At 38.3% G+C, this 18,773-nt stretch overlaps 1 protein-coding gene and 1 long non-coding RNA gene across 2 annotated transcripts in view; one reads left to right on the top strand and one right to left on the bottom strand.

Moving 5' to 3' along the window:
- The first annotated feature begins 3,926 nt into the window (after positions 1–3,926).
- On the top strand, positions 3,927–13,605 carry zgc:113279 (uncharacterized protein LOC553749 homolog). Its single transcript, XM_064302635.1, has 11 exons — positions 3,927–4,368; positions 4,829–4,950; positions 5,039–5,069; positions 5,489–5,535; positions 6,098–6,687; positions 7,733–7,838; positions 8,092–8,238; positions 9,274–9,334; positions 9,568–9,731; positions 12,290–12,403; positions 12,508–13,605. Exons 1-10 carry the CDS (start codon positions 4,182–4,184, stop codon positions 12,386–12,388), a joined length of 1,554 nt encoding a protein of 517 aa, XP_064158705.1. The 5' UTR covers positions 3,927–4,181; the 3' UTR covers positions 12,389–12,403; positions 12,508–13,605.
- LOC135236335 (uncharacterized) overlaps positions 5,537–18,773 on the bottom strand; it is a 28,571-nt gene continuing 15,334 nt past the window's right edge. Inside the window, exons 2-5 of the long non-coding RNA XR_010324551.1 lie at positions 15,469–15,528; positions 14,375–14,449; positions 12,463–12,599; positions 5,537–6,719 (exon numbers count right to left, since the gene is read on the bottom strand). This is a non-coding gene — a long non-coding RNA (uncharacterized LOC135236335). The remainder of the gene's footprint in view (positions 6,720–12,462; positions 12,600–14,374; positions 14,450–15,468; positions 15,529–18,773) is intronic.

Raw genomic sequence — 18,773 nt, 5'->3', positions numbered from 1 at the left:
TAATTCCTTTAGGCAATACTGCCACCTACTGGACAATAAAAATACTCACACTAGCGATTAGGCTGTATCCACCTCTCAAAGAATTCACCATACCCCAGTTCTCAGACATTAGCAAACCATGCCTTCCCATTGCTAGAGCCAAAAACAGGCCTGTGTTCCTTCACTTTTTGTTCAGAATTTATTTGGTTTATCATGCTATGAAATTACGTATATGACTGTTCAACAGCAATATGGATGAAACTATTCTCCCCTCTATAATGAAGAAGCAATCCTTGAAATGCAGAGAAGGCATCCTCTGGCCTCTCCACTGTGTTTGATTAATATGAAATACACGATAATATGAGATTTGCATCACTCAAATATAAATGGTACAATATTTTACAGGAAATGGGGAACAACTCTAAGTATTTTAAAAATTCTGGGGATCCTTCATGCATCTATGGTATAAAAAGCATAATTTTCCCACACGATTCTGCATTTTTAATTTATGCAGAGAAGACTACGACAATTATAACCAAACGGATTTCTTTATCTCCAGGCAGTGCAGTTAAGTGGGAAATGCTTCAATGGAGCAACTGCATCTTAACATTCTTTATTCCAGTATAAAGGAATCAGTTTATTCAACATCATACAGATGTTCTAAATATGCCATTAAGAGACAAAATATTTGAAAAATATGCTTAAAATTTTTTATAATTTTCACATCCTTCTGGGAGATTTAAAATGTGTTTTTGAAGATCACATCCTGGTTTGATTCTAGCCTACAGGCCACATTTCCTTCAAAAATTCAATCTCACTGTTCAGCCCCCCTAGGCTTGTTATTCTGGCCATAGTCTAGAACAGGAATCAGCAAGCAGTAGTCTATGTGCCAAATCTGGCACTTTATTTAGTGTCAGCAGAGACACTTCCCACCTTCCACCGAAGATTGAGTACTCACTGCTTCTTGAAATCCAGAAGTATAGCGAATACTATTATTGTAATTCTTATTTATAATAATAATAATAATAATAATGAGCTTTTAGTTTCACTTAGAAGGTATGTAGAGAGTCAGCAGACCTGATACCTGATCTCTACAGCAAGGGGGCCCAGAGCCTGGGGGCCACAGAGCAAAAGGCCCGGACAGCCATTGAGCAGTGAATGGTAGAAGAGACAGTGAGTTTGTCAGAATCAGAAGAGCGTAGAGGGTGGCCAGGTGTATAGCGATGGAGGATTTGATGGATATACTGATATAATGCCTTGTGTACACAAAAACTCAGCTCCCATTGAAAGGAATGGAGGCGATTATGAAGTCACTTCTTGTCAGAGGATGTATAGAAAAAAAACATTTAAGTGCTTTATTTTTTTAAAAAGTTTCAACCCGATGAAGCATGGCCTCGGAACTCCCTACCACTTACATGTGCCCCTCAGGTTCAAAATCACTCCTACTCCCCCTGGATCAGACAGCCCCAAATTATCAGATTGGAGGTCGCTAATTGTTAGCACCAGATCTAGCATGGAAAAGTTAAGTTGTTAAATAAAAATGTCAATAAGAGGCAGCAAATCAGCAGTAGGTTTACAAGATGGGTGGCCAATGTGTAAGTTCAATGTTGTGTATTTATTAATTTACGAATGTGTACTTGTGCAACTTCCGTAGCAGCTAAAATACCCTTCATCGCACAGAAAATTGTTTGGGCCAATAAAAAAACAGACACTACAACTAATATTATATTTAAATACTCCAGAAAGTGAACTATCCCTTTAACCATTCAATAAAATGAGCACAGACTGGTTGGTGGTAACAGACATATATCATCTCAAGGGAGCGATGCTGGATTTATTTGCATGGTCTGGGGTGAAAAACCACTCCAGTTACCTACCCTTCACAAAAACGAGTCTCATGGGTAGGAACACCAGAACCTAGTTGAGCGAATCAGAGAACAGGCTTTAAGGAGAAGATCTCAGTTAAAAAGTGCCTTTGCTTGCACGTAGCGAGCTAGCTAGGCTAGCTGTAGTAGAATTTCATTTTCATTATTTGAAGGAAACAATGCACTCAGTCTTATAACGCACAGTTGCATTTTAATCCCACTTCATGTGCATCACCACCTGTGGGGGGAGCATATCCAGGTCAACTAGCCCTCTCATGGCAAGATCATTTACATGCACCTTTTTAACTGGCTGGCAGTAAAATAAATATGTTCTCCATGAGTTATTTTACTCCATTTGTATCTGGAATTTACACAATAACTACAAGCCTCATAACCAGGTGAACAATCTCATTGGAGGTGCCTGAACTTGAAAGTGGGTAAAAATTAATGTGAAGAGGTTTAAGGCTTTTAGTTATCACAATTTATTAAACAATTTTCTTAATCAAAGTGGGGGTAAAAAAAGGTTAATAAAATTTTAATTTGTTCAGATCTTCCCTGAACATATTTTGGGTTTTTTCCCCCAACATGAACTCAGCTTCATGCATTTTTAAATGTACACCCTTTAAATACTGTGCGAAGGCAAGGCAACATGAATGTTCTGTCAATGTTTATCTGTGCATATTTATTTATTTAATATCAATTTTTTTTATTGCCTGTAAAGCAGTTTTGTGAACCATGAACTGAAAAACCCAGAGAGTAGTAATTATTAGTATTGTTCTTATTATTGATGTTGATGTTGTTGTTGCAGTGTTTGAAATTATGCAAATTGACCACATGGTGGCGCTATAGATATATATATTAAAAATGTATTTTGCCTGGATGGGCTGTACAGTGTGGTTTCAAATCCAGACCATGCAATGGCTACATGGTCATAATTAAGACTACTATTATTATTCACCTAATGTGTTCAAATTGAACAGCAGCAGTACATAAATTATTTGTTTGAACAAACATGTTTAGTCTAGTATTAATCAGATATATGTATTCAGTAACCGTTGGCTGTATTTATAACAACCGCTGTAAAACGCTTTGTAAAATAACAAAATTAGTATTATGTGATTTAAACGTTTCTGTTAGCTTTCTTTTTTCTTTTAAACGTCCAAGGAACTCTTGATAGTTTATTTGGCTTATATGGCTATAAATAGGGAAAACTCTCTCACGTTGTGAAACATGGTTCGGCAATTCTGGAATACAGCTTTCTTAAAGATACTGAATACATTTTCAAACTAAAATAAATAAACAAATAAATAAATAAATAAATAATTAAATTCAGTCATGTGGATTGGTTCCAAAGCTCTTAACTGCCTTTTCAAGTTCTCCTCAGCTCCTAATATCAGGCCTTATAGACGAGAGAAAATGTTCAGCCAGCAAGGTGTGGAATAACATAGGAATGCTGACGTAAATACAATCATAGTGTCATGAGCACGAAAGTAACGTTGCGTAACTTACTGCCCTATGTACACCCACATGCACAATCCTCTCTATTTAACAGGTATGAGCCATTAAAATACTATATTCTAATCTAAACTATTGCTACATATTTCTAATAGGCAACATTAGTTACTGTCAAACACGTATGGGAATGATAATATTATTGTGATGTTTATATGATTCGAATTGATATAGTGTATACAAATAGGCCTATCTATAATGAGTAGTTTATTAAATATGAACGAATATGCACACATTCAATATGTAGACTACATCAAATCGAAATCCTCCGAAAGTGAAACAGCAAAGCACATCGTTCCATACTACCAATTAACACTTTTTAATTATAGTTTAATTCAAGAAAGAAAAGATTGAAACTTTTATGCAAATCTAACACGTCTCACAAAATTTGTGGTGTATTTTTAATAATGAAGCGATGGCAGGGGGTTCATCCATGCCTGAGCCAAGTACAAGTGAAAAACAGGATAGGTATACTTTTTCTTTTTTCACCACTTAGCCTTCAATCCACGCCCACAGACAATGGGCTACATAAATTCGCATTTTCCTGCAAATGCTAACAGTTGCATTTGCCAGGCTTAAGGATAACAGGATGAATTTGTCTACACAGTACGTTGCTAGCAGGCTGTTTACCAATTCATTTTAGATCACAATCGCATTGCTTTGCATTGCTTATTACAGTCGCGCCTTCTCGTCTGCATGCACTTCGACAGCACACAGAAAGGGATTTGCGTGTACCTGGCTTCGAAGACGTCTCGGGGTGGGGGGGTCCCTGAACTAAAGTGGCTCATCATTGTTGCTCGTTGTTCCGTTGTCTGGAATTAAAAAATGTTCCGGAGCAGGAACTGCAGCGAAGATGGATTTAACTTCAGTAGTGGATCACCGTTGCCAGGAGAACTGGCCAGCCCCCAACATGAACCAAATTCGCCTGTTTCTGGGTTCACACAGGCGAAGAGTTTAGAAGAAGGTGACATCTCAAAAAGGAACGTGCAGCTAACACCAAAGGCTTCCACTGGTTAGTCCAGTAATGTTTAAATAACCTTTGCTCATAGCCCTCGTCACTTCATTTTAATTATGAATTTTAATCAAGTTTAACAGGATTATTCTCCAACTTGCTTTATTTTATTTAAAATATTTTTTGCTAGATTTGTACTGTTGTTTGTTTGCGTTTAATTAATTAATACACTTTTAAAGAGAAAGGTGCATTTTTTATTCATTACCAAGAAAAACATTTGGACTTTAATGTGGTTTAGATGTCAACCTTGGCCAAAACAGTAGTGCTTGTGCAATTAAGCGTTCATCATAATGGGCAGGCTTCATCGTAGAGCATGCTTTATTCGATGCTTTTTTTTTTTTTTTTTTTGAAGGAACTAAGAACAAATAGTATTACCCATTTACTGTCATTTAAAAGTTTGATTTGTGAATACCACGCGGTTGTGGAAACATAACTGGTTTATTTATTGTTACTTTCAAAGGTTCTAAACTCTCAAATCCTCAATCTGAAAAACGGTACCTGGGAGTGCGTGTTAGAATGCCAGTCAGAGACATGCTCAGGAAAATACGAATAGCCAAGGGTCTGGATCCCAATCCAATACAGGTATATCTTTACTTCAGTCTTAATGCTCCGGCTTGACCTCATAACATGTTACCCTTATTGATTTTGTATTTATTTTTTTTTCCTCAAGGGAGCTCAGGGAAAATCATCAAGGGCTACAGGTAAACATGATCACTGCATGTACTGAAATATATAACCATGTACTGAAATCATTTTAATATCTTGAGGAATTCCAAATGAATTTTCTGGTACATTGCCATTTTTGCTAAATGCATATCATTGGTTTATTCAATTGGTTCTGCTAAAAGTAAAGCAGAACATGGTGGTATATTATTTAGCATATTTCCATATATTTAACATATATTTATTTAACGATACAAATTTACAATTTCAATAATGTAATGTCTTGATATCATTGGAGTGTGTCGTTGAAGGTGGCAATAGCAGTACAGTCTTCCATTGTCACAAAAAGACTTCTGTGACGTTTGTCACTGTATATGGGGAGATCTCTGTGTATAGAAATTTATATTTTTGTATGAGGGGATCATTTGTGAATTAAAGAATAAAACATTTGTTCCAGGAGAGAAAAAACGAGTAACATCAAGTGGAGATCGCAGAAAGAAGCTGGTGAGTTTAAAAAGAACAAAATGCATCTTTATTGTATTTATTATTGCAGAATATATTCAATTATCCTGGACTCAATATATTTTTTTTAATTAAAACATTGTATTTAATTAAAAATATTATAGCTACATTTTAATTTGCAATTGGCCACTGTAATGGGGATTAAAATATTAGAAGATATGTTTATAAACTTTAAATTTCTTGGTGGTGGAACCCATTTGATTACATTTTGCGGTTTCCGGTTTTCTACTGGAATCACCTGAACTCTGAACTTGGATATCTAGGCCAAAAGGCCTGGCCTTCTGTTGCAGCAGGAGGCTTCGGACTGAGCCATGCAGAAGCCCCCCAGTTCAGCCGACCCTACCACTAAACTACAGTACTCAACTGAAAACCAGAATTTCTTTCAGAATATTAGTTCCCTCTACTTCATTCTTGATTACAATATGAGGAAATAACAATATTTTTTAAAGCAGGGTTTTAAGAAGAAACATCTGCAGTCCTTTTTAAAATAGATTCAGGTCCTAAAAATGAAAAAAATTATAAAAGCAAACGTAATTTCTTCCAGAATAAACGTCAAACGAGTCTGGAGGACCTGGCAATCATCGTGGAGGTTCTTGAGGAGGATCTCAAAGCCAGCGAATTCCACAAACAGCCCCAAAGCGAGGACAGCACTTCACCTCAGTACTGTCCCGACTGGCAGGGAACCCCCTGGTATCTCGACGTTCCCTGTTCCACCCAAGATCACGCGACACCCCCACCTCAGGAGTACGGTTACCCCTCCGAGCTGTCCCCCACCGGCTCCCCAGAGAGCTACGCCTTCTCGCCCCAAGCCCTGCCACACAGCCACAGCTCCACCCCGTCCAACAGCCACGGGGCGTATCGCAGCAGCGAGGCAGACGAGAGGTTCAACGGCCCCCATCCCCAGGCACCCTACTCCCCCTGCAGCCCTGAATACGAGGCCCCGTCCCCGCCCGAGCTCCACTTCCGCAGCCCCCTGCCCCTCTCGGAGAAAGAGGGCCATGCGAAGGGGCTCGGGGAGCTGGGGCAGTACTGGAACGGCATGTCCTTCTTCTGGTTTCAGCTACAGAGGGAGAACAGTCTGCTGAGTGCCGTCTCTGATGAGCAGCTTCTCGCCTCAGACAGCAGTGGGAGGATGTGAGTGACCCCGTCAGACTTGACCATCAGATCTGTTTGTGACATCAGTTATATTAATATTAATGGGCCTGAATTGGGTGTGTCCATTCACATCACATTACAGCATGACATGGCAAAAAAATGCATAATCATTCCACAGCCATTGATATATATAGACAAAAATTGGAAACAGAGAGTATTCAATGGCTAGAAACTTCATAAAGTAAGAAGTTATTTGCAATTTTGAGAAGATTTCAAGATTTTTTAATTTGGGGGAGACAATTGAAGCATTTTTTTTTGCTCCATTGTTCTTGTTTATGAATTTGCTTTATGGAATTTTGGATATGTTTTGGGTGGTTTGTTGTATAATAATATATATTATACAACGAAGATATAGCTGTTTTCCCTGCCTTGAATTGTCTCTGGTTGAGATATCGTGTGATTCGATATTAATGCTGTTCCAGGGAAGTTTTGATTTCCAGGCAAAGAGCATAGCAAAGCAAATATTATTTGGAAATGTATACTGTTGGGGAAGAGGGTAGTCTGAGAATGTTTATATTCTAAGGAAATATTACTCAGGGGTGATTCCGATCTCCTTCCACTGAGTGTTGACTGAGTGCGTCACAAACATGGCACATGTGCAAACACACACGTACAAACATGCCTCACTTAACTCAAGAATGAATAAAACGGCTTTTTCTGTGGTTTTTACGATTAAGATCCTGATTGATAAAATGCTATAGCTGAATGTTTCCACTGAAAGCTATCTGACATTAATCCAAAACACAGCAGTAATCCATTCAGATCTAGTTGCTGAGCTTTGAGATGGAAAAATAATGGTTTTACAGTAATATTGAATGGAGGGCTGCAGGTTTTCAGTCATGTTCATCAGAAGAACATAAAAAGGATTTTTTTTTTTACAGAAATGCTGCTTTACTGTGCCACTTGTACCTCTGATTGACCTCTCCTTCCACTGCAAGTTTTTCCAAACTCTCTCAGTTTGCCACCATCTTTGTGAGCCTTTGTATCAGTGGAAAGGGGATTTACCTCTAACATCTCTCTACAGCCTGCTGCACAGAGCAGTGAGCCAGGGCAAGAGGGCCACGGTTTACAGCATTGCCAAACGGATGGCTGCCATGGGCCAGCTCCACCTCAGAGATGCCGAAGGCAAGGTACGGTCCCGCTGGACACCGTGCAGCACCCGCAGACGCTTCCCTTTCATTTGGGTCGTGCACGCGTTCAGTTATGCCACCAACAGCGAGTGATGTCAGAGTCAGGGTGTGCTTTTAGAAGCTGTAACCAGCTTCTGTCATGTTAATCGATGGTTAGTTTGGAGTTAAGGCCAAGTTAGCCAAGCTGTGGATGCTTTGACGCAGATGTCCCCTTTGTGTTAATATGGTGCGTCTCCTCGCCTTCTTCCCCCAGACTGCCCTCCACCTTGCGGCTCAGAGGAATCAGCACTTGATGGTGGCAGACCTGCTCTTGCATGGTGCCAGGGTGAATGAGAGGGACAGGTTTGGCAAGACGTGCCTTCACCTCAGCGCAGAAAACGGATATGTGAGAGTGGTGGAGGTAAACGCCGACAAACTGTACAAAATGACCTGTAATCTGTAGCTCCATAAAGCTCATTTACGGTTTCCTGCTTAAGGAAACATTTTTATCTTAAGTTTGTTAATGGATGGAGTCCTCATAAGAAACAAAATGGCAGTAATATCAATTAGTGACTTTGTTCATTGCAGTGGATATGACCATTCATATGTGACACCATCCTAACCTGCAGGACAGGTTATGGCAGTTAAGACCGGAAACTGTTGGTGGAAGCTACATTTTCTTTACGGATGTGATATTTGAATGATTTTAAACAAATATTCATTTTGCTGACTAATACGACATGTAAACGATGCTGTCTCATAACGTTACATACTGTACAGTAGTGAAACATGAAGTCGGTTTGCAAATTATTTTAGGTTTCATTGAAATTTGTCCCCACACACTGAGCTTGTTTACGCCAAGAGAAGGAAGATACAGTATAGTAAAGCATGCAGCATTATTTTATTGCCAACTAGTTAGCTGGTTTGTTAGTTTAACTAACTAGCTAGATATAACAGGCTAGTTGTTGCTATTGTCGGTCAATAATCAGTCACCAATGTGACATAAAGCAAGTCATTTTAGACCATGACTGCATAGTAAGGTTTCCCTACAATAAAATAAAATATCTTGAAACAAAACATGGACAATATACTCATCTTCTGTCTGGATGCCGAGCTGGGGCAGATAATGACTGTGTAAATCACAAAACATTGTGGCAAGCACAAAGCTAACAAACTGTTTAGCTAACACTTAGATAAGTTTGCATAGTTCAACACATCTCAGAGGATTGTGTCAATGCTAGACATTTATTGCATGATCACAACATACATAATCATAGCTGATCAAATACAGAAATTTTAAGTAAATAGACTGCTACGTTTGTGCGTTTTTGATAGAAAACCTTACTTTGGTAACAAATATGATAACAGGTTGTCTATGACAGTTCGGGGCTAGAGTGTCACTTTATAATATCATTGCATGTAAAGCCTTCTTCAGGTTATCCCTTCTTTATTGCAGGTGCTGAAAAACTTTATGAACATTGGGATGTATGTTGACGTAGAGGCAAGAGACATAAATGGTATGCTTGATTTTCATTTTATCTTTGCAAAGGTTATCTGGCACTTGACCATACCGTTTTTTATTTTATTTTATTTTTTTTTTACGTGATAAAATCGGACTGGCTGTTCATTACATGCGCTCAGCAGTTAGTGAGCTTTATGGAGTACAGTGGAATAAATCAGCGGACGTGCATGCATTGTGAAAGGACAGAAAGCGTACGTTTCTCAGAGCCTTTTGACGCGTCTGGAACAGGCTTCAGCGCGCTGCAGTGTGCCACGCTGGCCCTGAAGGTGACGGTGCAGGAGCTGGAGATGAACAGCAGCCCCAGTGAGGTCCACTTCCACACACTGAGGAAGGAGCAGCTGCTGGACACACTGGACTGCCTGCTGCTGACTGGACAATCGTCACACGCACAGGTGACGAGCACGCCCAGTGCCCATGTTGATGGGGGTGGGGTATTTCACGTAAACTTCAATCAGAGGACCTCAATCAATGGATCAGTAAACTAGCTAATGTATTTATCTACAATCTTCCAGACCTGCTGCTGCTAGAGGTGGCAAGGCAAGAGGAACCAGAGGGAGATGGAGGGTAGGGGGAGAAAGAAAAGAGGCAGGGAGGGAGAGGGTCACAGGCAGAGAGAAAGCAAGCCACTGGTTCTTCCACCAGCACATTTGGTTACCAAGTATCCTTTTGGAGTCTCTAAATGGCTTTTTGAAAACCTGCCTAGACATAGCTCAGAAAGAAACAATGCAGATTTTTTTGCAAAATCATTTTTGGTGGTATTGTCATGGTATTACAATTTGAATCAGGATTTGTCCAGCGTTGCGCCTGTATATGCAATGTGTTTCTAAGCCCACCAGGCAAAGCCTCAAGCATCTGCATTCACTCAGAAAAACATCTTTTAGTTGAGAAAAAAAACTTACACCGTGTTTGAGCTTCTGTTACTTTGTTTCAGTAAAATTTAGAGTAATTCTGACTCCTAGAAAACTCCCAAGGGATACGTTTCATAAGAGACCAGGATTAAGCCTGTAGTCAGAAGGGTCTGTTATTTTTAGGCTTGTGCTAAAAAAGGGGGGCAATACATAAGGGGTTAAAGGATTAGGTCAAGGAATTTCAATGCCTTTGTAAAGTTCAATTTGTGTTTGAGGCCAATTTCAAGTTTTTTATTCAGGAGAAGGAGTGCATAACTGGAGGCGCAATTCCAGAGCCTTCCTGTACGTGCATGTGTAGATTTAGGATTTAGGACTGATGAAGTTATGGATTTGGAGAAGAATACCTGAAGCTAAAGCATTTAGGTGTCATTAAAGATAACAGAATGCACTTTCAGTCAGTTTTAGACACGATTACTGCCTTTAAGACTATGCTGACATTTTAACTACCGTGGAAAAAATGCATTGCTATGATTCATCCGGGTAGGCTTGTTCAAGCAAAGAAATGACATGGTGAATGTTCAGCTTCCGTAACGTAGAACCAGAGTTAGTGCGACCACTCTGCCACTTTATAAATGCTGGTTTCACATAGTTGAAAACATTCAAAGGTGCTCTTAGAGTAGGGGAATGATAGAAAAGTTAAAGAAAAAAGGGGGAAAATTCTATCAAAAAATGTGTAGAGTAAAAACAACCTATACATTTTGGAACATTTTGGCAATTTTTTGATTGTTCTATACAGTTTTTGTGTCCGATAACGGATATTTTACCTACTTACAGAAGTTTCTGATAATCTGCTTAACAATGGGTTTTATGGGCTTGTTGTTTAAAGCAAGAAAATTCACTTCTGGTTACTCTCAAACAGCTTGTATAGAAAGGTTTTGTCTGCAGACGTTGTCAATGAGTATATTACCCGATTATTTTAAAATTATTTTTTAAGTCATGTTTAATATTTTTTGGTTTCAAATCTTTCCTATGGCACAGACTACCTGAGACTTTTGCCCTCAAGGAAAGAAGTACCAACATGATATAAAAACTGGTATTTTGCTTGTAATGTGCATAAGCACTATGAAATGAATGCATTCATATGTACTGCTTGTGGAAACTTCATTTGCGGTACAAGCTGCTTTGGAGTTCCTTGAAGTTTATGTCCTTGCTTTAGATCACAAACCCACAAAAGCCCCTGTATCAGACAACAAATCCTCAATTAATATTGCTTTATTTGAGCCCTTCGTGGTAAAATGTCAGTTTTTAGTAGTGTGGAGAACATGGGCATTCAGACTCTTCCATGTGAAAATTCTAAAACCGGCACATCATGAAGTCACGCAAGCGCACCCACTTTGAAAATGCAAATCTTTTAAAAATGAATTTAGGTCATTCACGTCTTGCTGATAAATGCAAGTGTCCTTTATAAGCAACCGAAATATGTGAACTGAAACTCTAGTGTTTCTTTTGCGCCTCTACATCATGAAACCTATGCACTTGTTGTACGTCGCTCTGGATAAGAGCGTCTGCTAAATGCCTATAATGTAATGTAATGTAATGAAAGGAATGCAGTGCTGAACTGAACTCCCTTTTCTGAATGATATAGAGTAGTTATGGCCCTCCAGTAAGACCCCTTAGAAGTGTGTGTGCATGTGCGTGGACGTGTATGGACCATCTATCATAAAAGAAACGAAAAAAGCAGGGTGAGGCAGGCTTCTACAGTCCATATCGGGAAACATGTAGACAGAAGCTGCCATCTTTCTGCAGGCGGATCTCATTGAAGCTTCAACTTCCACAAAAAGGGGTTATTAAAAATTACACAGCGTACTTAGCCTCGTGGATAACGTTTATCTCTGCTTTGTCGTGATAAACATGTTAGCTGGGTTTCAACAAAATAATCTTAGAGAGCTAAGTAAAGGTCAGTTCTTTCAGAGACTATTTGCTTTTCACGGCTCCTCTTCCTGAGCGTGGTCACCCCTTTACGCTGTAATCAAGGAAGGAGAGTGCCCGTGTGTTCAACCCTCGTAACCAAATGGGTGCTTTTTTTTTGTCCTTTCTGATAGAGCTACGAATCTCAGATGATGTGGGATGTATTTCGCCATGGGTGCAGCTCATATTTGGAAGAAGTGGCGAGCGTCCCACAGAGCAAAGCGCTCGTCTGAGCGAGCCGCAGAGAGGTAAGGCAGTCTAACCGTTCAGTCTCCTGACTTTCTTCGGTACGGACGTGTCGATTTACCTGAAGATTTGTGTGATGCTGGACTAAAAGCGGTCTCTTATGCAGGTGAGCTACATGGTCTGAGTGGTTGGCCCCCAAGAGGCTGGTCTCCAAGTGGTTCACCATCTCCAGGCTTCGTGATGTCAAAAGTGTGTCTGCTGGAAAAGGCAGTCCTGTTAACCGACAGTAAATGTTACGGAATTGTGTCCCTTCCTGGAATTTTAAATGTATACCCAGGGACAGAGGGCCTTTTGCAAGTTAAAGCTTACTCAAATCACCAGCTACTAAAAGAGATATTCCAATCCATAAATAATACATTTAAAAAAACAAACAAAAAAACAAAAACATTTCTTTTAGAGGGCTGGTTGAGACTTTGTGTAAAACAACCAGAGTTCTATGCTAGGTCAAACACAGAGGAATGTCCTCTGTGTCTAACTGACCTGCTTTCAGACAGTGGTTCCACATAAGCTGGTTTCTATGAAACTTCCAAAGTTTGCTACAATAATGTAGCATGTTGTTCTGTAAATACTAGAGTCGAAGAAAATTAATGGTCTATGTGTTTGAGTGCAGGTACGGGTGTTGAATTCACAATATAGGTATGTGCCTTTGTGTTATTGCAATATTTGAATGGATGTGCAATAAATAATGCAAATAGTTTGCTGATGTGTTTATATACTTTATACTATCTGGTGTTGGTGTTACATACATACATCTATAGATGCAGACGTGCGTATTACTGGAATTGACTTCTCAGCACATGGAAAATGTAAAACATTTGATTCTGATACTGGTTTCTTTGTTTTATTGTTAAAAATGCTCAGTAATATGGTGTTCTTGCATGTTGGACACATACATATTTACATGATATATATTCAGTAATTACATTTTTTAAAAGTTGCTGTATTTTAAGGTGATAAACATTACTAATGGATGATAAACATAAGATGTGTATTCTTTGTCTCAGACAAGATAAAAGCTTATATTTGTTAACTGCACTTAAAAGTAGTTACTTTACCATATTAATACTTTGTGTGATGCATTCCAACAAAGGGAAATGAATTATCTGGGAATTGTTTGACAGTAAATGTACTTGTATTGGCGACTTGATGTTTCTTTATTATGCTACATTAAAATGTAAATCAAATAAAGGACTATTTGGGAAAACTATTGTTACACAGTATGTTTCAACTTCTCAAATGTCACAACAGTTGTAAAAAACCGTGAAACCCTTTTCAGGAAAGGTACGTTGCATTTGAGGCTCTTTTTATTGAGCTGAAACATGCATTTTAAAAGATGACAAAGATTGAATAGAACAGTTTTTCTCCAGAAATATCTATAGCAATGTGTAATTTTCATTAAGATATTGCATGTGCTATAACAAGGGCCATGCAGCGTGGAAGACTTGGGTTAGTAGTAGTCATCAGTGACTGATAAACCACTTCTCCATTGTCCAAGCTCTCCTGTAGAGCATTGTGTGGCTTCTAATTTAGAAATTTCCACAGGCTTGTAAATTTGAAGGGAGTATGATCCCTTCAGCTGAGTTTTGTTTGCAACAGTGGAAATAATGTTGCATTATTTGTTTGTTTATTGTGGTATTAAATGTCTTAGAAGAGAGTTAAGTCTAAGTAAAAGCAGATGTTAAGAAAATAATGATCAATAATCAGAATATTCCAGTGGTGCACTGAACTACGTAAGAGACATTAGAAACCCTGAGAGGAAGATCTGACATATCCAGATATCATAAGCTGCTTAACCCAGTATTCATCAAAGTTGTATATGGTAAATGGACGGAATTTATATAGCACTTTACAATTGATGCATCTCATTCACCAGAGCAATTAGGGGTTAGGTGTCTTGGTCAGGGACACTTCGACATGCCCGGGGGGGGGGGGTCGAACCGGCAACCCTCTGACTACCAGACAACCGCTCTTACCTCCTCAGCTATGTCACCCCAAGTTGTCATTCAGTTATTCATTATGGCTGCATTGCATCTGTATCTTCTCTGTATCTGAGATGTAAATGGGGGTGACAACAATGTCCCATTAACTGAAGAAAAATCAAAGCCTAAAATTCTATCAATGGCCTTTTTTTTTAGCATTGGAACACCCGTATTTGAGAAATGAATGGGAAAGGGGGAATATCAAAGGAACCGCAGAAGTATGGTCATCAAGCATGGCTTTCAGGCTGTGTGGCTGCCTCAGAAGCCTGGCTTTTGGAGAGCTGTGTCAGCAAGTTAGCTTGCAAGCTAAGTAATGAAAAGCTGAAAAGGTAAATATCTCTTATTCTCTTTGCAAAACCAGAATTTTTTATTTCACCGGCGGCTTTGATGCACCCTGTCAAATTGCTGGAGAGCTATTTGGTATGTCGCCAATTCAGATGGTCTCATTTGCGTTACTCATTTCCAGATTCCATTTCTTAGCATACTGTAAGCCCATATTTTGTTAGTAATTTACAGTGATCGTACTCATGCGGAACTGAAGACGGTTTCAATTCGTGCAATTTACATGAGTAAGAAAACAAGTTGAAGTACACAAATTATGTTAATAGTTGACATATACTTAAAGAAATGTTAATATCTTCCTTTGAACAAAGATTATAGAAGAATGTGTGTGAGTGTGTGTGTGTGGGCGTGTGCGCAAGGGGGGTTAGTTGAATATTTCAATAGTCAATCTTAACAACTACGAACTACTCAATGCTGAATTTGTCAATCATGCACAACATATATATATATATATATATATATATATATTCTTTAAATACAGAGAAGTATGAGACACAGGGAACCTGTGTTTTCCATCCTTAAGGTGATCATATGATCACATGAAAATAACAAGCGTACGAGTTTCATGACAAGAACTGGCAATTCAGCTTGCCTAGGCTTGTCACTTTGCCTACAGTAAATTTAACTCTGTGTCCACACCCGAAGGATCATAGTCTTGTCAAACTCACAGTAACTCAATGTAAAAACAGAACTGTATATATTTCATACAATATAACTCTATATACTCCCTAGAATTTTAAATTTACCTTTAAATAGTTTTGGTCTATACTCCTTGTTCTTCCCGTCTCAACAAAGAACAAAATGTGCTATGAATGAATAAGAAATGTACCATTAGACCACACCCAAAGACAACAGAAAACAACTTCAAACTACAATTAGACAGTAACATTTAACAGCACTAATATTTTTTGGCACAATAAATAACAATCTGTATTTTTTTAAATGTGCATTATCCACTGCCCTTTCAATTAATCAAGGATTAACTTCAAAAAATGCATTGCCGTCTATATTTGCAAACACAATTATTTCCTGTCGTTGTCTTTATATTGGTTATACTAAATCAAATGATTAATTATTGATTATTATTAGTTATTTTGATAAACACTTTCCACAGCTGTGTGGAAACATCAAGAAGTTTCTTATTACTGAACCAAAAAACTCTATTGTTAATGCACTTTTCCCCTTTCTTATTTTTGCTTTTTTTTTCTACGGCAGTATAGAAACAATAACTTAGCAGTACGTTTTGTATCTTGAGCCAGTCACATTTCAACAAACCTTTAGCCCTGGGGTCTCCAGTCGTATCTGAAAAGGACTGGTGTAAGTGCTGGTTTTTGTTTTAGCCCAGCACTAAGGCACTAAATTCTACTTATCAAGGTTTTGATTGAAGACCATGATTAGTTAATTAGTTAAATCAGCTGTCATAATGCTCTGCTACCACAAAAACTTGCACTCATCTTTCTAGATAAGATCTGACAAACTATGCTTTTCTTCTTTAATAATCTTTGCATACATTTTGCAACATAATATTTAATTTATGTCTCTCACTCTTTTTAATATATTCTTCATAGTTTCTTTTTTGTTCAAATTTCAAACTTGTAAATCCTCAATTGTTACTGTTTTCAAATATATTTTACAAAGTGTAAATTGTAATACATTGATGTCGCACATAAAGAATATTGCTTTTGAATTTGCATCAGTTTCAGTCAAAGTTTTGCATTGTAAAGGTTTTCCCCAGTTTAAATGACAGAAATGTTCTTATGTCTTAATGTCAACTTGTCTGAAGTTTAAAACAGTTGAAAGGGATGGTCCTAACTTAAAGTACTATACATCAAAATTTATGGTGCTATAGTAATTTGTCCTGAATTGGTCAACTATATCTGGTCAACTATATTTTTTCTGGATTATTTCACAAAACCAGATCTTGAATTAATTTCTGAGTAAAAACGGCACCAAAGAACAATAATCCAAAAAATAATCCAATCTTCACTCTTTGCCTGTCTCAGTATCCAAATTCTTAGAGGAGTAATTCAAGTCATTGTTCCATAGTGGATTATATATACATTGCTGTTCAACAATGGTGGCCAGTAGCATACTCTTACATTAGCACTCTCCTCATTTTTCTTCACAGTTAGACTTTCTTTACATAAAAAGCTACACTCCCATCTCTGTGGTATTGGTTCCCTGTCTTGCTTAATCAGGTTAAACCTCAAAGAGTCGCATCATCTCTGTAAACCTCTGAACCAAGTCACATCTCTGTAATCCAAATTTTCTCCATGATCTCTGTTAATAATGACAGCTCTGTTCTAAAAATGTAACAAAGGAACTCCAGAGTATTGCCTGTAGATTTCTTCTTCTCTTTCCCCACTTCCAAAGAACCTCCCTGACTTTCAAAGAACCTCTAATGAAATTATGCAGTAATTTCTCTTGGTATGTGATCACTCACTGCCATTGTGACACGTTCATTCTACATCTTTCATCTGAGCTGTCACTATCTCCCTAGCTGTAAAGAGATTTAACCTCCACCCCACCCCCTTTCTCCAAGTGCATAGCTGAAAGGTAGTAGCAACCCTGACACCGTTTGGTCATAGGCCGTTGTAGTTATGAGCATATTTCAGTTGAAAATATTGGTTGTGATTAAAGTTTTTACCAAATCACACCATCTTTATTTTGATTTTTACGCAATTCCATTCCATTTCAGAACCATTAAAATCTGCCCTCTTCTCTTTTATCGTGACCTAGGGCTGGCAGGGAATACCACAGAAACACCTGCTCAGTTCTCACGCACATATTCAGTCTGAATGACGTACAGGGATTCTAAACTGAATTACTCATGTGTATTTAGCCTCAAGGAACTTTCAATAGCAATACTCCCTTCAAAGATCAAACTCTGTTTTAAATGGCCTTGTGTTATTTAAACTGACATAAATATGTTATTGGGAGCTAAACTTGCAGGCAAAAGTAACCTAATAGAATAACAGCGATGTTAAATCATGTTCCTACTGTGCTGTAATTCATTTTTAATGGTGGTGTTGTCACCATTTTTCAAAATTTCATATATACGACATGCACTGGCAATTGAGGTCATTCGGAACCGAGACGCTTTTAAAGATGAAAGTGATATTTTATGAATTCAAGACTAAAATTTGAGTCTGCAAGAGTATAATACATTTTAAAGGGTTAGGACACACTGGGGTTCTGATGTTATCTTAATGTAAATAAATAAATAAAATGATTTCAGTTCAGCTGAGTACAAGCTGCTTGGAGTAACCCGAGGTGTATTTCCTTGATTTAGACCATGAAACCCCCCAAATGCTCCAATGCTTTTCTCAGTAAACTGAGCAGGATGGAGACCAAAAGATTTATAATTCACTGAGGTGAGAGTAACACAAACTCATTCTTCGTGCAAATCAGCTGCTACATAGTAAAATGTCCAGTGTTAATGCAACTCTTAACAGATAACATTTGATCCCACTCTGGAATCTGGGACCAAATGTTATCTGTTAAGAGTCGATTTAACACTGGACATTTTACTGTGTATGTATTATTTCAGTAATGCTCTTCCATAAACTAAACATTGTTCACTTGCATTGCTATTGGAGAGAAGCCTTGTATAGTGGTTCCTAAAATCATGTGATTTATAGAGACTATATTTCAGCAATCATATGCGGACGACGACAACAACAACATACAGTTCTTCAGCACTGTTCATACAAAACATTGCAGTCCAGAAAGCTTCACAAGTGCAGTGGCCTTTATTATTAAATATGTATCTGCCTTTCTGACAAATCTACCTCAGAGCTGGATCAGGGGTTCCTCAAATAATGGAGCACCAGTTTGAGACAGCCTGTCCAACTTGGACATATGCTGTCCCTTCTGGGTAACAAGGCTATAAAACGTCATAATCATATTTCATGAGGCCATGCTATAAAATGTTTTTTTGTGGAAGAGGGAGTAGTCATTTCTCCTGGTCCAGAATAAAAATGAAATGACCTTACTGAAAAGGTTAAAATTACTGACATACAGGCAGGGAAGCATATCTGGTTTGGCAGCA

Source organism: Anguilla rostrata, chromosome 12 (genome assembly GCF_018555375.3).
Source record: "Anguilla rostrata isolate EN2019 chromosome 12, ASM1855537v3, whole genome shotgun sequence".
Lineage (NCBI taxonomy): Eukaryota > Metazoa > Chordata > Actinopteri > Anguilliformes > Anguillidae > Anguilla > Anguilla rostrata.
Note: the sequence above shows the minus strand (reverse complement) of the source record. Positions and strands in the feature narration are given on the sequence as shown.

Coding starts and splice junctions, on each gene's coding strand:
- zgc:113279 (XM_064302635.1), top strand. CDS start 4,182: ATGTTCCGGAGCAGGAACTGCAGCGAAGATGGATTTAACTTCAGTAGT. Junction 4,369..4,828: donor AACACCAAAGGCTTCCACTG/GTTAGTCCAGTA, acceptor TTACTTTCAAAG/GTTCTAAACTCTCAAATCCT. Junction 6,688..7,732: donor TCAGACAGCAGTGGGAGGAT/GTGAGTGACCCC, acceptor ATCTCTCTACAG/CCTGCTGCACAGAGCAGTGA.